The sequence below is a fragment of the Erinaceus europaeus genome, chromosome 21 (genome assembly GCF_950295315.1).
Source record: "Erinaceus europaeus chromosome 21, mEriEur2.1, whole genome shotgun sequence".
Classification (NCBI taxonomy): Eukaryota; Metazoa; Chordata; class Mammalia; order Eulipotyphla; family Erinaceidae; genus Erinaceus; species Erinaceus europaeus.
In genome coordinates this window covers 26,629,694-26,651,867 of record NC_080182.1, presented here as the reverse complement: position 1 = coordinate 26,651,867, position 22,174 = coordinate 26,629,694, and the positions used below count along the sequence as shown (strand labels likewise).

The window sequence follows — 22,174 nt, the reverse complement described above, 5'->3', positions numbered from 1 at the left end:
CCACCAGGAGTAGGGCGCTTGCACTGGAGGTCAAGACTGCAGTGAGCTCCAGAGAAAGGGTTGGCCAACCCTGTTCTGTATAGAGGAGACAGTCAGGAAGTGGAGGGGTCTCCCAACCCCCCAAATCCTGGCCTACTGTCAGTTCTCACAGCTGGAAGGTCTCTCCCACCCTGCCCAAGGTGTCTGAGGTCACCTAGGCCTGGCTGCTCTGAAGAAACTGTGGGGTGGAGGGGGGAGGTTGAGACATCCTTCCTTATCGAGACATCCTTCCTTATCCAGGAGGGGCCCATCTTCTCTTTTTTTAATTTTTAAATATTTATTTATTTATCCCCTTTTGTTGCCCTTGTTTTGTTGTTGTGGTTATTATTACTGTTGTCATCATTGTTGGATAGGACAGAGAGAAATGGAGAGAGGAGGGGAAGACAGAGAGGGGGAGAGTGAAAGAGAGACACCTGCAGACCTGCTTCACCGCCTGTGAAGCGACTCCCCTGCAGGTGGGGAGCCGGGGCTCAAACTGGGATCCTTACTCTGGTCCTTGTGCTTTGCGCCACCTGTGCTTAACCGCTGCGCTACAGCCTGATTCCCTCAGCTTCTCTTTTGCTAAGAGGTCTGGCTGGTTCCTGGGGAGCCCTGATGTCCCCCCCCCCACCCGCCCATCTGAGAGCACCTCATACTAAGAACCCAATTCCCCTGGGGCTGGGAAATGGCATACCTGGTAGGGCTCACGTGTCGTCAAGAGAAAGGACCAGGTTCAAGCCCCCTTGGTTCCCACCTGCAGGAGGGAAGCTTCACAAGCAGTGAAGCAGTACTGAAGGCAGCTCTGTTTCTCTCTTCCTCTCTATCTTGCCACTTCCTTCTCAATTTCTCAATGTCTATCAAAAAAACAAAAGGGTGGGGAATGGCCGCTGGAAGCAGTGGATTTGTCATGCAGGCACCAACCCCTAGCAATGACCCTGGTGGCAGTAAAATAAAATAAACAACAAAAATCCAGTTTTCTTTCTTTTTTAAAAATTTTAATCCTTATTTATTTATTGGATAGACACAGCCAGAAATTGAGAGGGAAGGAGGTGATACAGAGAGACACCTGCAGCACTGCTTCACCACTCGTGAAGCTTTCCCCCTGCAGGTGGGGACCAGGGACTCGAACCTGTGTCCTTGTGCACTGTAACATGTACACTCAACCAGGTGCACCACCACCCGGCCCCAAAATCCAGTTTTCTTAAGGGGATATTTTTCAAAGGGGGGTGGGCAGCAGGATTCCTGGCTTGGGGGGAGAAGGGGTTAGTATCTGGGTTGCAAGAGATGAGTGCAGGAGTTGGGGTACAAGCAGGGCCCACTTGCTCAGTCACCTGACTCTGACTCCCACAGCTGTCCCTCCTTGTGCTGCAGAGATGACCAGCGGCGTGTGGTATGAGAGGCTCAAAAGCAAGCTTCACACGACACAATGCTGCCCGCTGACCCCTCTCCTAGTCGCCCTCCCCCTAGAAACTTCTCAGCTAGGGCGAGGGCTGGGGAACTCTTCAGCTGGGCCGGGAGAGAGGGAGGAAGGAAGGAGCCCATTTTTGCTGGACGGAAAGCAAACCGCAGAGAAGAAGCCTAACTGAGATTACTGGGTCCCTTCTTGGGACTGACGCTCAAGCATCACCCCAAGCCCAGAGAGGAGGCGCCCACAGGCAGGGCGTGGGGCCGGGTCGCCCATGGTAATGACAGGGGCCGGGGCCTGTGGGTGGCGGCAGAGCAGGAGGAAGCGGGAGGGATTCAGCTATTTCTGGCCTCTCTGGTCTGCCGGCCGGGACGCGCCCACCGGCCACCCAGGCGGTGGTTGGCTGAGCCTCCGGGGGAGAGGCCCCCCCCACGGTCCTCCTGCCTAGGTCCCCCAGAAGGGGGCGGGGTCAGACAGGGGTTGGCGGCCTGGGGGGGGGGGCGGAGCGCCACACCCCCCCCCCCCACCGCCCAGCTCCTGCCTCCTCCCACTCACCCCTAGAGTCCCAGTGCCTCCGGAGTCCACAGCTCGGACCCGAGGCTGCGGGTGCTGTATCCGGGGCGCACGTGTGCCACGCGGGGCCGGGTTCCTGCAGGGCATGGACTCCGGCCAGGACTTCTTGATCCTGCACGGTGAGTGGGATTGGGGAGTGGGGGGGGACTAGCGCTGAGGGGAGCTCCTGCTGGGGGGCCCTGGAGGGGACCCCCAACTCCTTCAGCTTCCGCCCTGCGACCCCTTTGTCACCCCCTAAGAGGTGGGGTGGGGCTTTCGGCCCCAGGCCCCCGGAAGGACTGCAATGCTAATCCTGGGTTTCCAGGCTCCTCACCCCCAGATCGGGGGAATGGAGGAGTGCAGGTCGGAAGATTTGGGTGCACTCTGGCCTTCTGCCGCTGGGGCGCCTCCCCCTTACCCTTGTCCCCGTCGTCACTCTGGTTTGGGGTGGGGGGGGGCGAGGAACCAGCATCCACCTAGAAGCAAGTTCTCCCTGCTGCGCCCCAGAAGCTCCTCAAAGCTTGGGCATGCCTGGACCGCGTCAGCCGCGGGTGTGGCGGGCTGGGGTGGGGGGTGGGGGGCGAGTGGAACCCAGGTAGAACCGGGAGGTGAGCGAGGTTGGCCGGGGTCCCATACGGGGTTGGGAGCACAACCAGATGCCACCCACCCTTATGTGCGCACCCTTATGTGGTTCTATGCCGATAGTCAGCCCCGCCTGCCCGCGGCTGCTCCTTTTGTCCTGCGGAGCCGGCTCCTCTGACCAGAGTAACAAATCTGGGGCCAGCTCTGAGGTACACCTGCCCCCCACTCCAGACAGGGCAGCAGGAGACTCAGCGCTGCGGGTTCTGGGGAGTCATCTGGCTCCACGGGGCAGTGTGGAGGGCGGGTGTGTGTGTGTGTGGCAATCTGGGCCATATATATATATATATATGTATATATATATATATATATATTCTTTTATTTATTTATTTTGCTCCATCCTTGGAAATTCTCCACTCTAAGGAGATCCTGGATTCCCTAGATCATTTCATTCTCTCTCTCTCCCTCTCTCTCTCTCCCTCTTCTTTCTTTCTTATTGGATGGAGATAGGGAGAAACCAGGAAGGAGAACAGAGCGAAGAGAGAGACACCTGCTTGCAGCACTGCTTCACCTCTTGTGAAACTCCTCTCCTTCTGCAGATGGGCATTAGGGCCTTGAATCAGGTCCTAGTGCATTGTACATCCAGCCCCACCACTCTTAGGCTGTCTTGCAGCTCTGCAATCTTTAACCTTATCACAACTCTGCTGCTTAACCGTCTCTGCTGCTTAACTCTGCTGCTTTCCTTTGTCTTCCCCACATGCTCAGAATTGGAGATTTTAGTGTCCTTGACCTATCCATCTGGACTGTATACAGAGATTGGGGATGGGGAGGGCAGAGGAAGACAGCTGTTCAACTGAGACTCCCTGAATTCAGGGGGCTTCAGAGATGTTCCCATCAGTCAGCCCCTCAGTCTGTCTCTTATTTCCCAGTTGGCTCAGCCTTGATTCCCATAGACCAGAGAGACTGCCTAGTGCTCAGAGCTGTCCCCCTCACGCCAGTAGTCTGGGCTCCCCAAGACAGCCTTGTCTAGCCTGCCCCTGCCAGTGCTCCCTCTTCCCTTCTCAGGTCAGAGGTGTTCCTAGTGATCCTGCCAGACTGGTGAGAAGGGAGGCTGAGGGGATCAGGGGACCACAATGGAAACCTTTGCTCTCTCTCTCTCTCTCTCTCATCACCCCTTAGCTAGTGCTGTCCCATCTTTAGACTGCCACCTGCCCCATGGAACTCTCTCATTCATACTCTCCAGCTTTCTCTCTCTCTCTCTCCTTTCTCTCCTGGGGCAGCTTTGGTATCATCCCCAGAGAGGAAGCTCATAGAGGCTCAGTGAGGGACTTCAGAGACAGGTGTCTAACAGGTGGCCCCGGAGAGCAGAGGCCATGCCACAGGGCTGGGAGACACTGCCAAGAAATCCCTACCACTCCATCATCCACAACTACTTTCTTTAATAGTCGTTTGTCTCAGCCATCCTCCTTTTTCTCCCATAAACCTGATGGGGAGGCAAGAAGCCCCCAAAGAGATCTGGTGGTGGGAGGTGACTGTCGCTGTCTTCTTTGCTGTTCTGGGCTGTCTACACATCCACAGGAGAGCCTGCACCCCTTTCTCATTTGGGGTCTTGCTGCACTGGGCATGTGCTACAAGACCACATCATCTGGCCTCAGCATTTAAGGTTCTACTGTAGAAATATCCCTCCTCCTCCATGACCTGGGGTGGGCCCACCAAGCTGTGGGTTGTCTTTTTTTTTTTTTTTTTCCCTTACCCCAGATATATGCAAAAGCAGCATACACATAGATCCTGGAGGCGGATGACGTGAGTTCAAGTCTCAGCTTTGTTATTATTTTACCAGAGCACTGCTCAGCTCTGGTTTGTAGTGGTGCTGGGGATTGAACCCCAGAGCTCAGAGACTCAGGCATGCATGTCATTTGCATAACTATTATGCTGTCTCTCCAGCCCCAGTTTTGACTTTTTCCTCAGACAAATCACTTTTCTTTGTGTCTCAGTTTCCTCATGTGTAAAATAGGGAATAAGAGCACAACCTATAGGGTTGCTGTGAGGGTTGAATGAAGTGATAGTTGTAAGGTAATCTGAACCAGCAGGTGGCTACTTTCCTATAGGAGCTGGCGGACTCACACAGTCATGCCCCACAAGTTATCTACAGGCCACTGCTCAAGAATTAGGAACCTCCTTCTTGTGACTCTGAAGCCCTCAGATTGATGCATTAGTTCCCCAGCTTTCTCCCTCTGACCCACTTCCTCAGCCAGTTCTAACTTCTCCAGCAGTGTCTCAAGGGACATTACCACCTGCCTTTCACTAAGGGTGTCCGCCTCTTCCTCACCCTTCCTGCCTCATTGTAAGAACTGGCATTTGTCACAGAGCAGGGAAGCTGCAGGAGAAGTCTCTGCTTGGCTCCTGAAGACTTAAGCTTCAGTCCTGGTTTTGCCTCTACAGACTGCCTGGCCCTGAGCTAGTCCCTCTGCCTGTCTGGGCCTGTTTTCTCACTCATGGGATCCCAATCCTTACTTCATAGGGGATTTTCTAAGGATTAAGCACGAAAAACACAGGAGATGTAGGTTGGCTAAAAATCCAGTAAACAACACCGCACCAACCCACCCACACACCAGCTATGCCATCACAGCAGGCTAGGGAGGCCAGCCACCTGCTCACCCCAGATGTGTTTCAAAGTGCTCTGTTCCCGGGGTTCCTATACACACTATATACTATACACACATTGATCACTTTGGTCATCAGATGAGACTTGTAGATTCCTTCCCAGAATCCTGTTTTTAGATGCATAAAATAAAACACAAGAACTCAAAGCACAATATATTGAAGTGTCACTCTGTCCTTGTTCCTCTAGTTAAACCCCCTGAAGTTTCCCTAGGACAGAGGCCTCCTTTTATTCTGCCTCCTCCCTCGTCAAATGAAGAGCAGTTTGTCCATGTTTCAGCTAATCACACTCACACCTAACTTATTCTCTGTGATGTGAGTTTAGCAAGTCAGTCTGTGCCTTGGTTTATTGTTATTACTACTGTGCTTGACTGGGCTGTTAACTAGCTTGTCCAGTGACTCACTGTGATGCTGCTGAGGCCAATGGAGGAACTATTCAGAGGCAGATTTAGAGAGGAGTGAGTCAGGCTTCAGGGTGGTGGCCTGACCTTGGCACACAGTAGGGGCTCAATAAATACTTGCTGGGCGAATGAAAGGGAAGTTGTAACTTACATGAAAGGACTCACTGTTCTCCAGCACACTGGTGGCACAGTTTTGTATAAAGTTGCAGCTGTTCTCATCTATCTAGCAAAACGAGCCTGAGTGGTCCATAGATTCATTTTAAGAACAGCATTTTTTTTTTTTTTATGAACTCCATTCGTATGCAGAACCTCCGGGACTACCCCACTCAGGAAGAGTAGCAGGGCAGACCGTCCTGGGCTTCACAAGTGAGGCAACAGCAAGCTGAATGACAATATGTTCGTTGAGTGAGCTAAAAAAAAGTTGGTGGCCTCGGTTGCCTGGCCCAGGCTCCATCCCAGACCCTGTAACCCAGACGGCGGAGGTGCTGCAGCTCTCCAGACATCCCTGCTCAGTCTGGTAGTTGTGGTTCAGAATTCGTGGCCCTGACTCACTCCGCCCCTTGATTTAACCCCGCCCCCTCCCTGACCCTACGCCCCACTTTTCCACTGAGGAGTCCCTCCCACACCCTTCCCCACCTCCGCTCTGCCTCCACGTCACCTCCAGTCCTGACACCTCCCTCTCCCCACATTTTTTGGCTCTAGCTTCATGGCCCCCCTCCACCAACCACTTTCTAGACTCTGATTTGGGGCACAGATTTGCTTCCTGGGTTATCCCATTCAGCCTTCCCGAGCTTGTGTCCACCCCCTGGGCGTCCCCCTTGCTAGACTGTTTCCTCTACCCCGCCCAGATTCTGCTCTGGTTCTACCTCCGGTGTCGGGTCCTGCCCACCAGTGACTGGCTCCGCCCTCTAGGACTGTCCCCGCCCCCTTTCTCAGACCTCCGGCCCGAGGTACCCTCTAAACCACGCCCACCAGACAGGCCACGCCCCACTCGGGATCTAGCCCCGCCCGCCCGCCCGTTGACTCTGCCCCCGAAGCTGGGTTTTCTGGAGGCAGCCCAGTCTCAGATTCTGCTCCCCAGGTTGCTCGCACGTTGCAGAGCGTCATGCAGTGCCTGGGGGTCCAGACCCAGTGTCTGGGGTTCTGGAATCGGAACCGCTCCAGAGCGCACTGCCTGCAGGAGCCGAACCTCCAGGAGGTGGCGCTGAATGTGCAGAGTCTGGGTAAGGAACGTAGCAGGCACTGAATATGCTGGGACCAGGAAGGCTGCTGGGACCGGGGCGCAGACTTTAAAGTCCCTGAGCTCGGGGCCTGGCCTTCTACCTTTGATTGGACGTGCTTAGTCTTTCTGTGAGTGTGTGGGGGCTGTTTTTACCCAGGTAACAACGCAGGGTGACATAAGGGACCCCTTCAAAGCTCCCTCCCCCTTATCACCCCAAGCCCCTCCTGCTGACAACTGGATATGTGTCTGGTATGATTGTGTAAACCAAGACACACGTGTGGCGCACCGTGATGTGCAAATCTGTGATTGTATGTGACAAGTCAGTGGTTGCCCCGGTGGTGATTGTCACTTGGGTGGTATTTGGGAACACTGCGCAGCAATGACACTATTTAATGCTGTGTAACCAGGTGTGTGACATTGTGGCGCCAGTGGGTGATAAGGTGTGCTGCTGTGCAATCACCTGTCACTATGGGTGACAGATGTGATAGTGGGGGACCCGGATGACAGTGATTCTGTCATCCTGTTATGAGTGTGTGTATGTGTGTGAGAGAGAGAGAGGTGTGGATTTTTCTAACATCACTCTTTGTGACATCATTATTTGTAAAGAATTTAAAAAATATTTAAATATATATTTAACTTTTTTTTTAACAAGAGAGGGGGGAGCACACTGCTCAGCTCTGGATTTACTATGGTACTAGGGACTGAACCTGGGACCCCAGAGTCTCAGGCAAGAAAGTCTTTTACATAACCATTTATGCTGTCTCCTCAGTCATTTTCTGACAGAATGGCAGCTGCGTCAGGAAAAGCTTCCTAGCTCTGACTTCTGAGTCCTGACTCCTCCCTGCCACTTCCCAGAGGCTCTGTTTCCTCATCTGTAAAATGGGAATAATGATAGTGCCTTCTTCACTGGGTTGTTGAAGGGGGGATTAAATACATGTGCTAGGAGCAGTATCTTATTCAGATGTCAACTATCATTATTAGGGTGGCTTCTCTTGTCACTATTGTGCTGAGGTTCTTGTACTGCAGTCTTGTATGGCGTCAAGTGAGTCCCTGTGACACGCAGTCTGGAGCTCACTGTGTCCCAGGTTGGGACAGCTGCCTGGTGTATGAAGCCCGCCTGAGCAGACTGGGGAGGCTTCAACCCTACAGGCTCTTGAGCCCAGAGACCCTTCACCCACTGCCACACTTCTGTGGGAGGAGGCAGTGAATGGGGTTCAGGCTCGGGTGCCCAGAGACTGTCTAAGAATAGGGAGATGGCGGTGGGGGAGGGGGGTTGAGGGGTAGACAAGCCAGAAGCCTGAGGAGCAAATGGGCTTCAAGTGAGGCTGAGTGGGAGTTGCCTGCCCAGGCTTCCCAGCGGGCCCTGACACAAAGCTCTAATCAGTGCCACTGGGGGACCGAGGCCCATGTTCCGGAAGCCATGTTGACAGCCGGGGGTGGGGATGGGGGACTTATCTCTGCCTGATGGCAGACAGGGCCTCAGTCTGGCTCCAGGACAGGATGGACATTGCCATCTCCCCACAGTGTTTTCCAGAACCCAAGGGTGGGGCTCATTTATTGCTTTCCAACCCCCCTCCCCACATTCCCATCTATGTGCCCAGCTTGGGGAATGGGATGAGGTGGGGTGCAGGCAGAAGGAGGAGAGATGTCCCTCCCAACTGTGCCCCCCAACTTGGAAAGGACAGTGGAATCCCCCCTCCTCAGCAGAAATGGCACTTTCCTCTGTCCTGAGCCCCCAGGTCCCAGCTAACAGAGGAAGACACAACCCTAAGGGCCAGCAAAATAGCTCCAACGGATAGTGCGCTGCTTTGCCATGTGTATGACCCAGGTTCAAAGCTGAAGGAAACTTCAGTGCTGTGGCCTCTGTCACAAACACTCTCTACCTCTCTGCCTATAACTAAAATTAAATTAAATTAAAAAAGAATAAAATGCCACCACTAAGATAAAGGGGGCTTCTGGAAATGGTGGTGACACTTGGGACAAATTTGGAGGGAGGTCACATGAGACCATCACTTCTGAGGACACAGATACTTCTTCCAGCATTGTTGTTACCCAGTGCTGACAGGGAGACAGAGGCATAGAGAGGGAAAGGAGTTGCCTGAGGCCATGGCAGGGGAGAGGGATGCTGGCCCTGTACCCCTGTGCCCTGTCACCAGTGGAGGTGGGTGGCTGGGGAGGAACAGAGAGGAAATAGGTGTCTGATGCCTGGGGGAGTGATTCAGGAGTCTCTGTAGGTCTTGTGGGGGTGAGAGGCTGGCTGGTTCTGGGGTGTCATGGGTAAGGTGGGAGAGGCTATAGGGAGTGAAGGATGTGGCCTCAAAAAAGAAATGTCTATGGAACTAAGCCCAGGCCCCTCAGACTGGACTCACACGGTCACCGATGCCACCATTCTGCAGGAGCTGAAGGAAGAAGATGGCTGAAGGGTCATGTCAACAGGTTTAGGCCTGGGGGGTAGACCTGAGGTGAGGTGAGGTGGGCATTTGACTCCTAGGGAGACGAGTGGAGATGCAGAGTGGGTGCCAGAGATGGGCTGTGTTTCAGTGATGGGCCATGACAGTGGGGCTTTCTCTCTATAGTCTCGTGTGGTCCGGGGTCTGCTTGGGGTTGAGGGCTCCTGGGTAGCCAGTCCTGGTACACTTTGGTGCCTCCTGTTTGGGCACTGCGTCCTTGGGACTCCATGCCTCAGGCTGGCCTGGGTCTGTGAAAGCAGCAGCAGAGCTTTGGGTAGCAGGCCACAGTGCAGAAAGTGTGGCTCTGAGTGGGCAATCAGAGATGTCTTCCTGGAGGAGGCAGGGCTCCAGAACTAGGTGAGAGCATGAGTGAAGGTGAAAGTAGCACACAGAGGGCTGAGGATGAGGTTGCTGAGGGTTCCGAATGGCTGTGGCCATCGATGGGGCCTGGGGTGGCCCTGCTGGAGGAGGCAGCCGTCTTATCCGGCTCTGTCCCTCAGGTCTACAGGATGATGAGGACCTGCAGGTTCTGCTGAAGGGCAGCCAGCTCCTGAAGGTCAAGTCCAACTCTTGGCGGAGAGAACGCTTCTACAAGTTGCAGGAGGACTGCAAGACCATCTGGCAGGAGTCCCGCAAGGTCATGCGGAGCCCAGAGTCTCAGCTATGTGAGAGCCCAGGGCTGTGGGGTGGGGGGCTGCGGCTCTGTGTTTTGGGTGGCGAGATCGATGCTGGCTGTGGGTAGAGGCCCACCAGGGGTAGAACCACAGACAGACAGGGAAACTGAGGCCCAAGCTTGGCTGGAGGGGGGCAGTCATGGGCTGAGAACCACAGGTGGAGGTGCTTATACCTTTGGGGGTGAAGGTTCAAAACCAGGAGGGCAGATGGGGAAAACTTGGCTCAGAAGTGTGTGGGGGACGCTGAACTGTCGTCTGAGCTCACAGGTGTTTGTTCAGACAGCTATGAGGAGGAGAAAATCTTGTAGGCTAGAACTTCAGGGGTGGGGCCGGGTGGTGGCGCACCTGGTTGAGCACACGTTACAGTACGCAAGGACCCAGGTTCGAATCCCCAGTCCCCACCTGCAGGGGGAAAGCTTCATGAGTGGTGAAGCAGTGCTGCAGGCGTCTCTCTGTCTCTCTTCCCCTCTATCCCCCCTTCTCTCTTGATTTCTGGCTGTTTCTATCCAATAAATAAATAAAGATAATAAAAAAATTTAAAAACAAAAAAAAAACTTCAGGTGTGGTAGGAACAAAAGCCAGGCCCAAAGTCCGGGGCAGATAAAGCCCTTCCAGGTATCAGAGGCCAGGATGTGAGGTGGGGCTGCAGGAGACAGCTCCTCCCTGGGACTGGAACCACAGTAAGGAGACTGAGGTGAAGCAGGGCTGGGGCACAGAAAGAGAGAGGGAGGGAGAGGGAGAGGGAGAGGGAGAGCCTGAGAGAGGAGGAGCTGCCTGCAGGGTGAGGGTCTGAGGGCTCAGGGAAACTTCAGAAAAGGCCCAGGACCCCCAGGCTCACGGCTACTAATTGAATGTCCACTTGAGAGGCCTCAGGGAGAAAACTCTGTGAGACAGCTTTAACATAGAATTCCTTAAGGATTCTGAAAGTAAGAGGTTCCTTCTGCGCTTTTATTTGGTGAGCACATTTTAGACCAATGATACCGAAAAGCCTTTTCTGTGTTGGTGGAAAGGATCTACATTTGTGCTGTCTGACACAGCAGCCACTAGCTACTTGTGAGCAGGGAGCACTTGAAATGTAGGTAGTGTGACTGAGGTGCTGGATTCTTAATTTTATTGAATGTAAATTAGCCTCTCTCTCTCTCTCTCTCTGTGTGTGTGTGTGTGTGTGTGTGTGTGTGTGTGTGTGTGTTGGGGCTTTGCACCTGTGTGATTCCACTATACCTAGTGGGCATTTCTTTTTCCTTTTAACTTCAGGGAGAGACAGAGAGGGAGAGGAAGACAGAGAAAGAAGGTGCGATAGCACAGAGCACTGCTCTACCATCCACGAAGCTTTTCCTGGTGCTGTGTGACGCACCCATGTGGTGCCAGGGACTTTAACCTAGGTCCCCCAGCATGGTTAAGTGTGTGCTCTACCCAGGTGAGCTTTCTTCTGGCCTTGCAAATATTTTTTGATATTTATTTTATTTTCTGAGAAAAAGAGTGCAAAGAGGGAGGGGGGCGGGTGGTGGTGCATCTGGTTGAGTGCACACATTACCATGTGCAAGGACCTGGGTTCAAGCCCTTGGTTCTCACCTGTAGGGGAAAAGCTTCACAGGTGGTGAAGCACTGCTGCAGGTGTCTGTCCATCTCTCTCCCTATCTCCCCCTTCCTTTCAATTTCTGGCTATATCTATCCGATAAATAAATATAATAAAAATTTTTTTTAAAGGAGAAAGGGAGAGGGAGAGGGGAGGGAGAGGGAGAGACTGACTAGCTTATGGTGGTGCCAGGGACTGAATCTGGGAGCTCTGAGCTTTAGCTAAGGAAGCCTTTTATATAACCACTATACTATCTCCTTGGCCCCTTATTCATGGATAGACACAGAGAAGTAGCAAGAATGGAGGAGAGCATACCACTGAAGCTCCCTTGGTAGGGGCGGAACTCAAAACTGGGTTGTATACTTGGAAAATTAGCACTATCCAAGCGAGTTATTCTGATGATCCCAAACTAATTTAAATCTAAATAGTCACACACCCCCAAAGGCTGCAGTAGCAAAGAGATTTTTGCAACTAGGTTCCCACCCCACCCCACCCCTGTCCCTGAAAAACCCCCCACTCATTCACTGATCCTTAGCCATTGGGGGGAAGAGTGTGGGCAGTGTCAGTCCACTGAGTTCAAACACAGACCCCCAGCAAAAGGGGTAAGTCAGCCCATCGAAGGTGCCATGATAGGATGCCATTAACCCAGGGAGGGTTCAGAGAGCCTCAGGACACAGCCTGGTAATCTGAGAAGGTGTGGCCTGCCAGCCTGCCAGTGCCAGGCAGAGGAGAAGGAGGAGAGGAGCAGCTTACATGGCAAGAGCCCAGCTGGGTCCGTGGGGCTGTGAGCCATGGAGGTGTCTGAGCTGAGCAGGGCCAGAGGGACTGGGGTCTGACGAGCTTGCAGAAAAGCAGCCCGTCACACTGCACAGGAGAGCTGAGGCTTTGTCACTATCTGGGGCACCAGTTAGGCTCTGCCCTGATACAGGGTTTCCTGGTAGATACTGGCAGCTGGTGCCTGGGAATAGGAGCATCATACACTCCCTAGGATTCCCTGGGGAATCCCCGGGCTTCCAGGGCAGTCGGTGTGGATGCATGGCGCCTGGTATGCATCCAACATTTGGGGGCATGGGTTTGACGGAGAAAGAAAGCAAGGCTGGTGAACTGACACTGTGTGTGCTTTGGGACAGCTGTGAGCACAGGGCAGAAAGCGCATTACAGGCTGGGGGCCAACTGGGGGGAAAGATGTAGAGGAAGAGTGGAGGAGGCGGGGGCTGGGACAGAGCTCCCGTTAGAGTGTGCAGTTTACCACGAGCTAGATCCTGGGTTTGAGCCCTTGGCAGCGCATGAAGTACTGTGCACAGCAGAAGCTTCATACACAGTGGAGTGGTGTGCTGGTGTCTCTCCTCTCCCTCTCCCTACAGTACTGGGGGAAGGGGGGGAGAAGAATTCACTGGGAAAGGTGGAATCACAAAGGGGTATAATGCACTGGGGAAGCACTGGGCACTCCATAAAAATTTTGGTCCATACTCACACAGGGGGAGAAATGATAGGGGAAGGTGACCAGAGGGCTCTGAACTCCTATCAGGACCCAGAGAGAAAAGAGGAAAAAAAGGAAGGATGCCCAGAAGCAGAGATGGCTGTGGGTGTGACTTGAAAGGAAGAGAAGGCAGGGCCGTAGAAAAAAATGGGCAAATCTATATAAATATAGGTAGTTACAGAAATAATAGTTAATCCCTATCTGTGACCTTGGGAGAACTAATGCAGTTTTCAATGGAGGGAATGGGGACAGAGCTCTAGTGGCGGGAACCATGGAATCATACCTGTTATCTCAATTTTTAAAAACAGTATTAAATCACTAATAAAAAAAACAGTGCTGGCAGCAGGGCTTGGGCGGTGGCACACCTGGTTGAGCACACATGATCAAGCACAAGGACCCAGGTTCAAGCCTCGTGTCCCTCCCACGGAGTGAGGGGGAGGTGCTTCTCACTTTATCGCTTCTCCCTCCTCAATTTCTCTGTCCTAATAAAATAGAAAAAAGGAAAACAAACAACAACAACAACAACAACAAAAATGGCTGCTGGGGATGGTGGCTTTGTCATGCTGGCACTGAGCCCCAGCAGTAGCCCTGATGGCAATTAAAAACAAACAAAGAAAAAAAGCACTGGCAGAAAAAATAAAATGAAGGGGTATGAGTGAAGAGCCTACATCCTGATAGAGGGACTGAGGGGTGTATCAGATCCAGGACCAGGGTGTCAGATTGGTTCACATAGAGGCATGTGACCTAAAAGACACAGCTCCTGGGTGGGCATGCCTAGAAGGGGCTTCCCTTCTCTGGGTGAACAGTGAGACTTTTGTCCTTACCTGTAACCTACTTCTGGGGAAACTGAGGCCAGGGGAAGGAGGAATGGAGCAGCACCCTCCTCTTCACCTCTCAGTTCTCCCTGTTCCCTGTGTCTCCCAGATCCTGCCACCACTGGCTCCACCCCTACTCTGCCTCCCAGAGGCAGCCCAGGTGTTATCAGCATGAGGGCGTCTGGTCTTTCTCTCTGTTGTGTGTGTGGGTGGGGTGGAGTGGGGTGGGGATGCTGGGTCAAGAGTTCTAAGGCTTAGCTTCCTGTTTGCATTCCCAGCCTGGGGCTAGCCCTGGCTGGACTGGGGTGTGGTGGGGTGCAGGATAGAAGAACTCAGCAGGGATACTCCTCTGCCTGCAGCTGGGGGCTGTTTTATGAGCAGTGCAGCGCGTCTCTTTTCCTTCCCCTCTCAATTTCTCTCTTCTGTCAAATAAAATAGAAAGGAGAGAGAGAGAGAAAAAAAAAAGCCACCTGGAGTGGTAGATTCATAGTGTTGGCACTGAGTTCCCACAATAACTCTGGTGGCAATTAAAAAAATAAATAAATCCATAAACATAAAAGCCAGTCATTTGGTCTGTCTCTCATCCTTTCTCCACCTCAGTCTGTCTTCCTTTCTCCTTTATGCCCCCCCATATATCCTCCTTTTTCTTTCTCTCTCTCTCTTTTTTTTAAATATTTATTTATTCCCTTTTGTTGTCCTTGTTTTATTGTTGTAGTTATTATTGATGTTGTTGTTGTTGGATAGGACAGAGAGAAATGGAGAGAGGAGGGGAAGACAGAGGGGGAGAGATAGATAGACACCTGCAGACCTGCTTCAGCGCCTGTGAAGCGACTCCCCTGCAGGTGGCGGGGGGCTCAAGCTGGGATCCTTAAGCCGGTCCTTGCAGTTTGCGCCATGTGCGCTTAACCCGCTATGCTACCGCCCGACCCCCTCTTTCTTTCTTTCTTTCTCTCTTTCTTTCTTCCTTTCTAACTTTCGCCTTCAGGATTATCACTGGGGCTCAGTGCCTGCATTACAAACCTACTGTTCTTGGAGCCTATTTTTTTCCCTCTTGTTACCCTTGTTGTTTATCATTGTTGTTATTGCTGTCCTTGTTGTTGGATAGGACGGAGAGAAATCGAGAGAGAAGGGGAAGACAGAGAGGGGGAGACACCTACAGAGCTGCTTCACCGCCTATGAAGTGACCCCCCTGCAGGTGGGGAGCCGGGGGCTCAAACCAGGATCCTTATACTGTCCTTCCGCTTCACGCCATGTGCACTTAACCCGCTGCGCTACCGCCTTCTTCATACTGTCTGCCCCCCAAGGCCTGAGCTCTAGCTGTAATCTGCCATGTCCAGTGCAGGGCTTGATCTCATGCCGCTCTCTGTCCCCAACCCATGCCTCCTCACAGTCTCCATTGAGGACATTCAGGATGTGCGGATGGGGCACCGCACAGAGGGCCTGGAGAAGTTTGCTCGCGATGTGCCCGAGAACCGCTGCTTCTCCATTGTCTTTAAGGACCAGCGCAACACACTAGACCTCATTGCCCCCTCGCCAGCAGATGCCCAGCACTGGGTACAGGGGCTCCGCAAGATCATCCACCACTCGGGAACTATGAACCAGCAGCAGAAGCTGCGGCAGTATCCTTCTGGGGGCAGCGGGTCCAGACCCAGCCTGTGGATACTGGCTGACGGGGTTCCCTGGGGAACCCGTGGACGGAGCAGTCAGCTCAGGCCAGCATAATGAGACAGCACAGACTATGTAGATTAATGAAAAGAAATGAACTTCCTCACTGTTCAAGAGGCTGGAAGTCCAAGATCAGGGTTGGATGATGGTGAGGATCCTCTTACTGGCTTGTAGCTGGTGGCCTTCTGTGACTTTACCTGAGAGAGAGAGAGAGAGAGAGAGAGAGAGAGAGAGAAAGAGAGAGAGAAAGAGAGCAAGAGAAAGTAAGTTCTGGTGTCTCTTCTGATAAGGGCACTAATGCTATCGTGAAGACCTTCCCTCACAATCTCACCTAAACTTCCCAAGACTCCATCCCCATATATCATCACACTGGTATTAGGGTTTCAACAGATAGATCCAAGACCTCCAGACCTTGAGACAACAAAGGCTTCCTGGATGGTGAGTAGCAACCAACAGAAGGTGAGCATGCTTGGCTGGACCACTCTGAACTTGATTTTTTAAAAAATCTGGTTTATGGTGGTCTGGGGATTGAACCTGGGACTTTGGAGCTTCAGGCATGAGAGTCTCCATTATGCTATTTCCCTTGCCCTGAACTTTCTTTTTAAGCCTGGCATTGTCATTAACTATCCCTCATGTAGGGGCTGGGGAGGCTGCTCAGTGGTAGAATGCAGGCTTGTATGCCCAAGGCTCCGGTTTACTCCCTGATAGTGCACATCCCCAGTTGAGAACTGCTCTAATCCCTGTTTCTCTTCCCCATAAAAAAATAAATCTTATCTTTCACATAAATATACACATATACGGGAGTCGGGCTGTAGCACAGTGGGTTAAGCGCAGGTGGCGCAAACTGCAAGGACCGGCATAAGGATCCCGGTTCGAACCCTGGCTCCCCACCTGCAGGGAAGTCGCTTCACAGGCGGTGAAGCAGGTCTGCAGGTGTCTATCTTTCTCTCCTCCTCTCTGTCTTCCCCTCCTCTCTCCATTTCTCTCTGTCCTATCCAACAACGACGACAACAACAATAATAACTACAACAATAAAACAACAAGGGCAACAAAAGGGAATAAATAAATAAAATATTAAAAATAATAATAATAAAATATATACACATATACATAAACATATACATATGTATATACATATTTAAATTTGGAAAATAGGAACCTGTTAGGATGCAGGTTTTAAAAAAAATTTTAATATATATTTATTTACTCCCTTTTGTTTTTTATTGTTGTAGCTATTGTTATTGATGTCATTGTTGTTGGATAGGACAGAGAGAAATGGAGAGAGGAGGGGAAGACAGAGAGGGGAAGAGAAAGACAGACACCTGCAGACCTGCTTCACAGCCTATGAAGCGACTCCCCTGCAGGTGGCGAGCCAGGGGCTCGAACCAGGATCCTCACGCCTGTCCTTGCACTTTGTGCCACGTGCGCTTAACCCACTGCATTACCGCCTGACTCTCTAGGATAAAGTTTTAAAGGTTCACAAAGATGTATCTCCTCAACATATTGTTAATATTTGGTTTCTCCCCCTAGTCATTTTTCCCCCCTTTCAATTTACTTAGTAGCCAAAAACAGTGGAACTTCTTATCTATTTCTACTACAATACTGGGTCATTATTTCTCTGAGTTAGTACAGTCTCCACAAGCAGCTTTTAATTCCAGTGACTGAATGCACTGCAAATTAGTGATCAACTTTTTGACTGCTCAATTTTACCACTTTACATTACAGTGCAAAGAACGGTGCTCACAGAAACTCCTAGCATTTAGGAGTATGCATGTTATAAACGTTTCCCTGGTGTATATGTGTGTGTGTGTGAGTGAAATTATATTACTAAAATCTTGTAATACTGTAAATCAATGCAAAAATCTATATAGTTAAAAGAATTTAATTGAAAAGATTCATAATCAGCAAATAGATAAAAGACCCCTTAAATAGGATGCACAGTTTTCCTCTGATAGGTCACCAGGCCTCATCGCTGAAACATGGACATGCATTAGGCCAGGCCTGCATGGAGCTCAGCCCACCTGAACCCAATAACAGACCCTGGACTCTGGCTGGGAGCTTGGGGTACCAGGGCTCTCGAGTTCTTTCCTTACTTCTTGCCCAGTTGGATTCACTCCTGCCTGCGAAAAGCTGACAAAAACAAGGACAACAAGATGAGCTTCAAGGAACTGCAGAACTTCTTGAAGGAGCTCAACATCCAGGTGGATGACAGCTACGCACGCAAGATCTTCAGGGTGAGGCAGGCAGAGGGCGGGGCAGAGCCGCAGTGGGTTCTGGTCCCCAGCCCGGGCCTGATCAGAACCCTGCCCCGCTGGCTGCCCTGGCTTTGCAGGAGTGTGACCACTCCAAGACAGACTCCCTGGAGGACGAGGAGATCGAGACCTTCTACAAGATTCTGACCAAGCGGGGGGAGATCGACCGCACCTTTGCCGAGGCTGTGGGCTCTGGGGAGACCCTGTCCGTGGACCAGTTAGTGAAGTTTCTACAGCACCAGCAGAGGGAGGAGGCAGCAGGGCCTGCACTGGCCCTCTCCCTCATTGAGCGCTATGAGCCCAGTGAGACTGGTAAGGACCTGACCAGGACCTGTGACCTGCAGTACCAGGGCCACACAGGGCTGGGAGAGCTGCCCAGGTGCTGGAGCTGGAAGATAGGGCCACAAGGCCCCAGGCCAATGTGTGCCTGTCAGACAGGGCTTCAGCATCACTGCTCTTTTTCTTCTGTTGACCAGAAAACCCAAGTCTGGTCGAGTTAAAGCAGAGCTGAGCAGTTGCCATTTTACAACTCATGTGTGTGATCCAGTGTTTATTCACTGCTTTAGAACCGCAGACCTGTGTGCATGAACAACCCTGGAAGGCATGTCTATATGAGTAAAAGGGGGGGGGGGTGCCACTTATGCAAATGAAGCTTTCAGGCAAGTGTGGTTCTGCTTGGGGGAAAGTTCGTCAAGACTGATTGACCCATCCTAGGAGCCTCTGGCTAGCAGGTGTGGGCTTTGTCTCTGCAGTGGCAGCACCTGGGTGTGATTAGAGGACTGGCTCGCCCAGTGCCCTACCCTCTGCAGCTTCCAGGCTGTTAGGTTTTTATCCAGGTTGGCCCCAGGTCGATGCTTGGTTTTGTTCCATTGTTTACTGTCTCTTTCTGCCCTTGCTGGACCCATTCTTGAGCTGAGACAGAGCAGGGAAGACAGGGCCCTGTCCTGGGGCGAGGTCCACTCTGGAGGCACAGAGGAGGGGAAGTCCTGCCTCCAGGAAGCCTCACAGTGTGGGGACCCCAAGCAGAGGAACCAAGACCCCAACTGGGCTGGTTCTGATAGGGAGACTCAACCTTACCTCCTTCCAAGAGTCTCGGTGTCCCAGCTCCGTACAGGAGGTGGGGGGCTGTTCCCGGGCTGGTGGTGCCAGGGTGACCGTCTTCCTCCCTGGCAGCTAAGGCACAGCGGCGGATGACCAAGGACGGCTTTCTCATGTACCTGCTGTCGGCCGACGGTAGTGCCTTCAGCCTGGCGAACCGACGGGTCTACCAGGACATGAGCCAGCCGCTCAGCCACTACCTGATGTCCTCCTCGCACAACACCTATCTGCTGGAAGACCAGCTCAAGGGCCCCAGCAGTACCGAAGCCTACATTCGGTGGGTGGGGCGTCTGGGGGCGGAGCCACACGGAGGAGGGGCGGGGTTGTGGTCGGGTGGTGTCTAGTTTGGGGCGGGGCCATCTAGAACGGGCGGGTCCTCGGTGGGGGTGGAGCCTAATCGGGCTGGGTCACCTGGAGTAGGTGGAGCCATGTTGCAGCCTCGTCTGGGGGCTGACCCATCTGGAGTGGGTGGAGCCGTGCCTGGAGGTGGAGATGAGTCTGGGGACAGAGCCATCTGGGGCCGGTGGGGCCATCTCCTCGCCTGCGCAGCAGGACAGAATGACTAGTTCCCAGAAGTCCTAGCTACTATCCGTTTTCCCGCAGGGCTTTGTGCAAAGGCTGTCGCTGCCTGGAGCTCGACTGCTGGGACGGGCCCAACCTGGAGCCTATAATATACCACGGCTACACTTTCACCTCCAAGATCCTCCTCTGTGATGTGCTCAGGGCCATTCGGGACTATGCCTTCAAGGTTGGCACCTGCCAATGGGGTGGAATGCGAGAGCAATGTTAGGGAGTGGCCCGCCCCTCCTAACCTGCTCTGGGGTCCTCAGGCCTCCCCCTACCCGGTCATCCTGTCCCTGGAGAACCACTGCAGCCTGGAGCAGCAGCGAGTGATGGCGAAACACCTGCGCAACATCCTGGGCCCATTGCTGTTGGACCAACCGCTGGAGGGTGTCACTACCAGCCTGCCTTCCCCTGAGGTGTGCAGAGGGAAGGAGGTGTCCAGAGATGTCAGCAGACTGTCTGGGAGCTCAGCTGGGTCCTGACCTACGGCTCCTTCATCCGTAGCAACTCAAGGGGAAGATCTTGCTGAAGGGGAAGAAACTTGGGGGGCTCCTGCCCCAGGGAGTGGAAGGAGGCCCTGAGGCCACTGTGTTAGATGAGGACGAGGCTGCTGAGATGGAGGATGAGGCAGTGAGGAGCCGAGTGCAGCACAAGCCCAAGGTCTGTGGGGAAGCTTTGGGGAGGGTGTGGGGAGCAGCCCTGCAGCCCCACCCCATCACTTACCTCCTTCACCCCCATGGAGTGTTGGTATTGTTTTGGTTCTCTGTGGCCGCCACTCAGACCCTCTGCTCCCCTCTCTCTGTCTTCCTGTGTCTGTCTCTGTCTCTGGGTCTTTGGCTCTCTCAGTGCCCACCTGCCTCTGAATCTAACCCGGGCCTCCCCATGGCCCCCAGGACAAGCTCAGCCTAGCGCAGGAGCTCTCTGACTTGGTCATCTACTGTAAGAGCGTCCACTTCCCAGGCTTCTCCAGCCCTGGCAGCCCCGAGATGGCTTTCTATGAGATGGCTTCCTTCTCTGAGAACCGCGTGCTCCGGATGCTCCAAGAATCAGGTGAGATTGGCTCTGATCGCCTGGGCTGGCCCCAGCCAGGCTTGCCTCCCACCCCTGCAGACCACACCCAGAGCTGTCACTCCTAGAAGTTCCTAGGGAGAGTTCAAGGAAATAGCTCTCCCAGAGGCCTCGCCTCCTGACCCACTTTCACTGCCTACAGGAAACAGCTTTGTCCGCCACAATGTGAACCACCTGAGTAGGATCTACCCTGCCGGAAGGAGAACGGACTCCTCCAACTACAACCCGGTGGAGATGTGGAATGGGGGCTGCCAGATCGGTACGGGCAGTCAGCAGGGGAGGTAGCCTGGCTGTGGGTTCCAATTCAGAGGACCAGAGGTCAGGAATCTCCAGGAAAACACACACACACACACACACACACACACACTGCCATATGCAGGGATGTGTGAGCTCCATTTAGACATATCCTCTCCACAGCAAGAGAAGGAAATCCTTTGAATTCTTGTACTAGACGTTGAATTGGAGATTGATGGAGTGGGCCTGTTAGAGTAACGGGAGGGTAATACATGGGGGTGATGCTGGACTTCTTCCATTCTGCCTCACTGGGTGGCTCCAGGCTTCAGTGTCCCCTGAGGCCCACAGCCTGTGACTGCTCTGTCCTGCCTGTAGTGGCCCTGAACTTCCAGACACCTGGGCCAGAGATGGATGTGTACCTGGGCCGCTTTCAGGACAATGGGGGCTGTGGGTATGTGCTGAAGCCAGCCTTCCTGCGGGACCCCAACTCCACCTTCAACTCCCAAGCCCTGAAGGAGGGGCCCTGGTGGGCCCGGAAGCGGCTCCTCATCAGGGTAAGGCCAGCCACAGCCGGGACTGGTGCCCTGGGCCTCCCTTCCCTTTCACTACCGTGCCTGAGCCCTTCACTATCCCCTGCCTCTCCCAGGTTATCTCAGGGCAGCAACTGCCCAAAGTCAACAAGAGCAAGAATTCCATCGTGGATCCCAAGGTGATTGTGGAGATTCACGGGGTGAGCCGGGACGTGGCCAGTCGCCATACATCTGTAGTGACCAATAACGGTATGTGCTGGGACTGGACTGGGCCCTGCTTCCCAGCTTCTTGAGCCGGCGGCCAATGCCATTGACATGTGGTGCCTGTACCCATAGGTTTCAACCCAAACTGGGATGTGGAGTTTCAGTTTGAAGTGACTGTGCCTGAACTTGCCCTCGTGCGCTTCATGGTGGAGGATTATGACGCCTCCTCCAAGAACGACTTCATTGGCCAGTGCACCATCCCCCTGAGCTGCCTCAAGCAGGGTGAGTGCTTGCTGAAAGGAGGGGAGGGGTCCGCGACATGGAGTGGTGGGTGGGGGAGGCGCAGGGCCTGGCATCTCTTGGGTTGAGGCCAACTGGCCCCTAAAGCCCCTGGGTGACCTGAACTCTTCCTTTGTGCTTATCCCCCTCTCACCCCATCCACCTGCCAGGTTACCGTCATATTCACCTCTTGTCCAAGAATGGAGACCAGTTCCCATCTGCTACCCTTTTCGTGAAGGTGTCCCTCCAGGATTAGACTTGGGGAGCCTGGAGAGCTGCCTTCAGCTCCAACACGTTGTCTGTGCTGCTGCCTCTCAGGGCCCCAGGAGCTGGTCCAGTCTCTGGAGCCATCCTCAATTCCGTTAAGAACAACACTGCAACACTCTCCACCTTCTGGCTAGCCCCAGGTTGAGGGTTTTTATAAAAGTCTTAACACTAAACCATGTG

The 22,174-nt window shown here is 53.2% G+C and overlaps 1 protein-coding gene across 3 annotated transcripts; it reads left to right on the top strand.

Moving 5' to 3' along the window:
• The first annotated feature begins 1,804 nt into the window (after nucleotides 1–1,804).
• Nucleotides 1,805–22,167, top strand: PLCD1 (phospholipase C delta 1). 3 transcript variants are annotated; one of them, XM_007517066.3, is made up of 15 exons: nucleotides 1,805–2,115; nucleotides 9,789–9,953; nucleotides 15,224–15,452; nucleotides 17,603–17,732; nucleotides 17,831–18,062; nucleotides 18,924–19,125; nucleotides 19,452–19,596; nucleotides 19,679–19,828; nucleotides 19,917–20,072; nucleotides 20,306–20,462; nucleotides 20,623–20,739; nucleotides 21,090–21,268; nucleotides 21,361–21,493; nucleotides 21,581–21,730; nucleotides 21,898–22,167. In XM_007517066.3, the coding sequence occupies exons 1-15, from the start codon at nucleotides 2,082–2,084 to the stop codon at nucleotides 21,981–21,983; spliced, it is 2,265 nt and encodes a 754-aa protein (XP_007517128.2). In that variant the 5' UTR covers nucleotides 1,805–2,081; the 3' UTR covers nucleotides 21,984–22,167. The 3 variants fall into 3 exon arrangements, with proteins under 3 accessions (XP_007517128.2, XP_060036596.1, XP_016041032.1); XM_060180613.1 differs by lacking the exon at nucleotides 1,805–2,115 and having other exon boundaries at nucleotides 9,814–9,953; nucleotides 15,331–15,452; XM_016185546.2 differs by lacking the exons at nucleotides 1,805–2,115; nucleotides 15,224–15,452 and having other exon boundaries at nucleotides 9,820–9,953.
• Nucleotides 22,168–22,174: the final 7 nt, after the last annotated feature.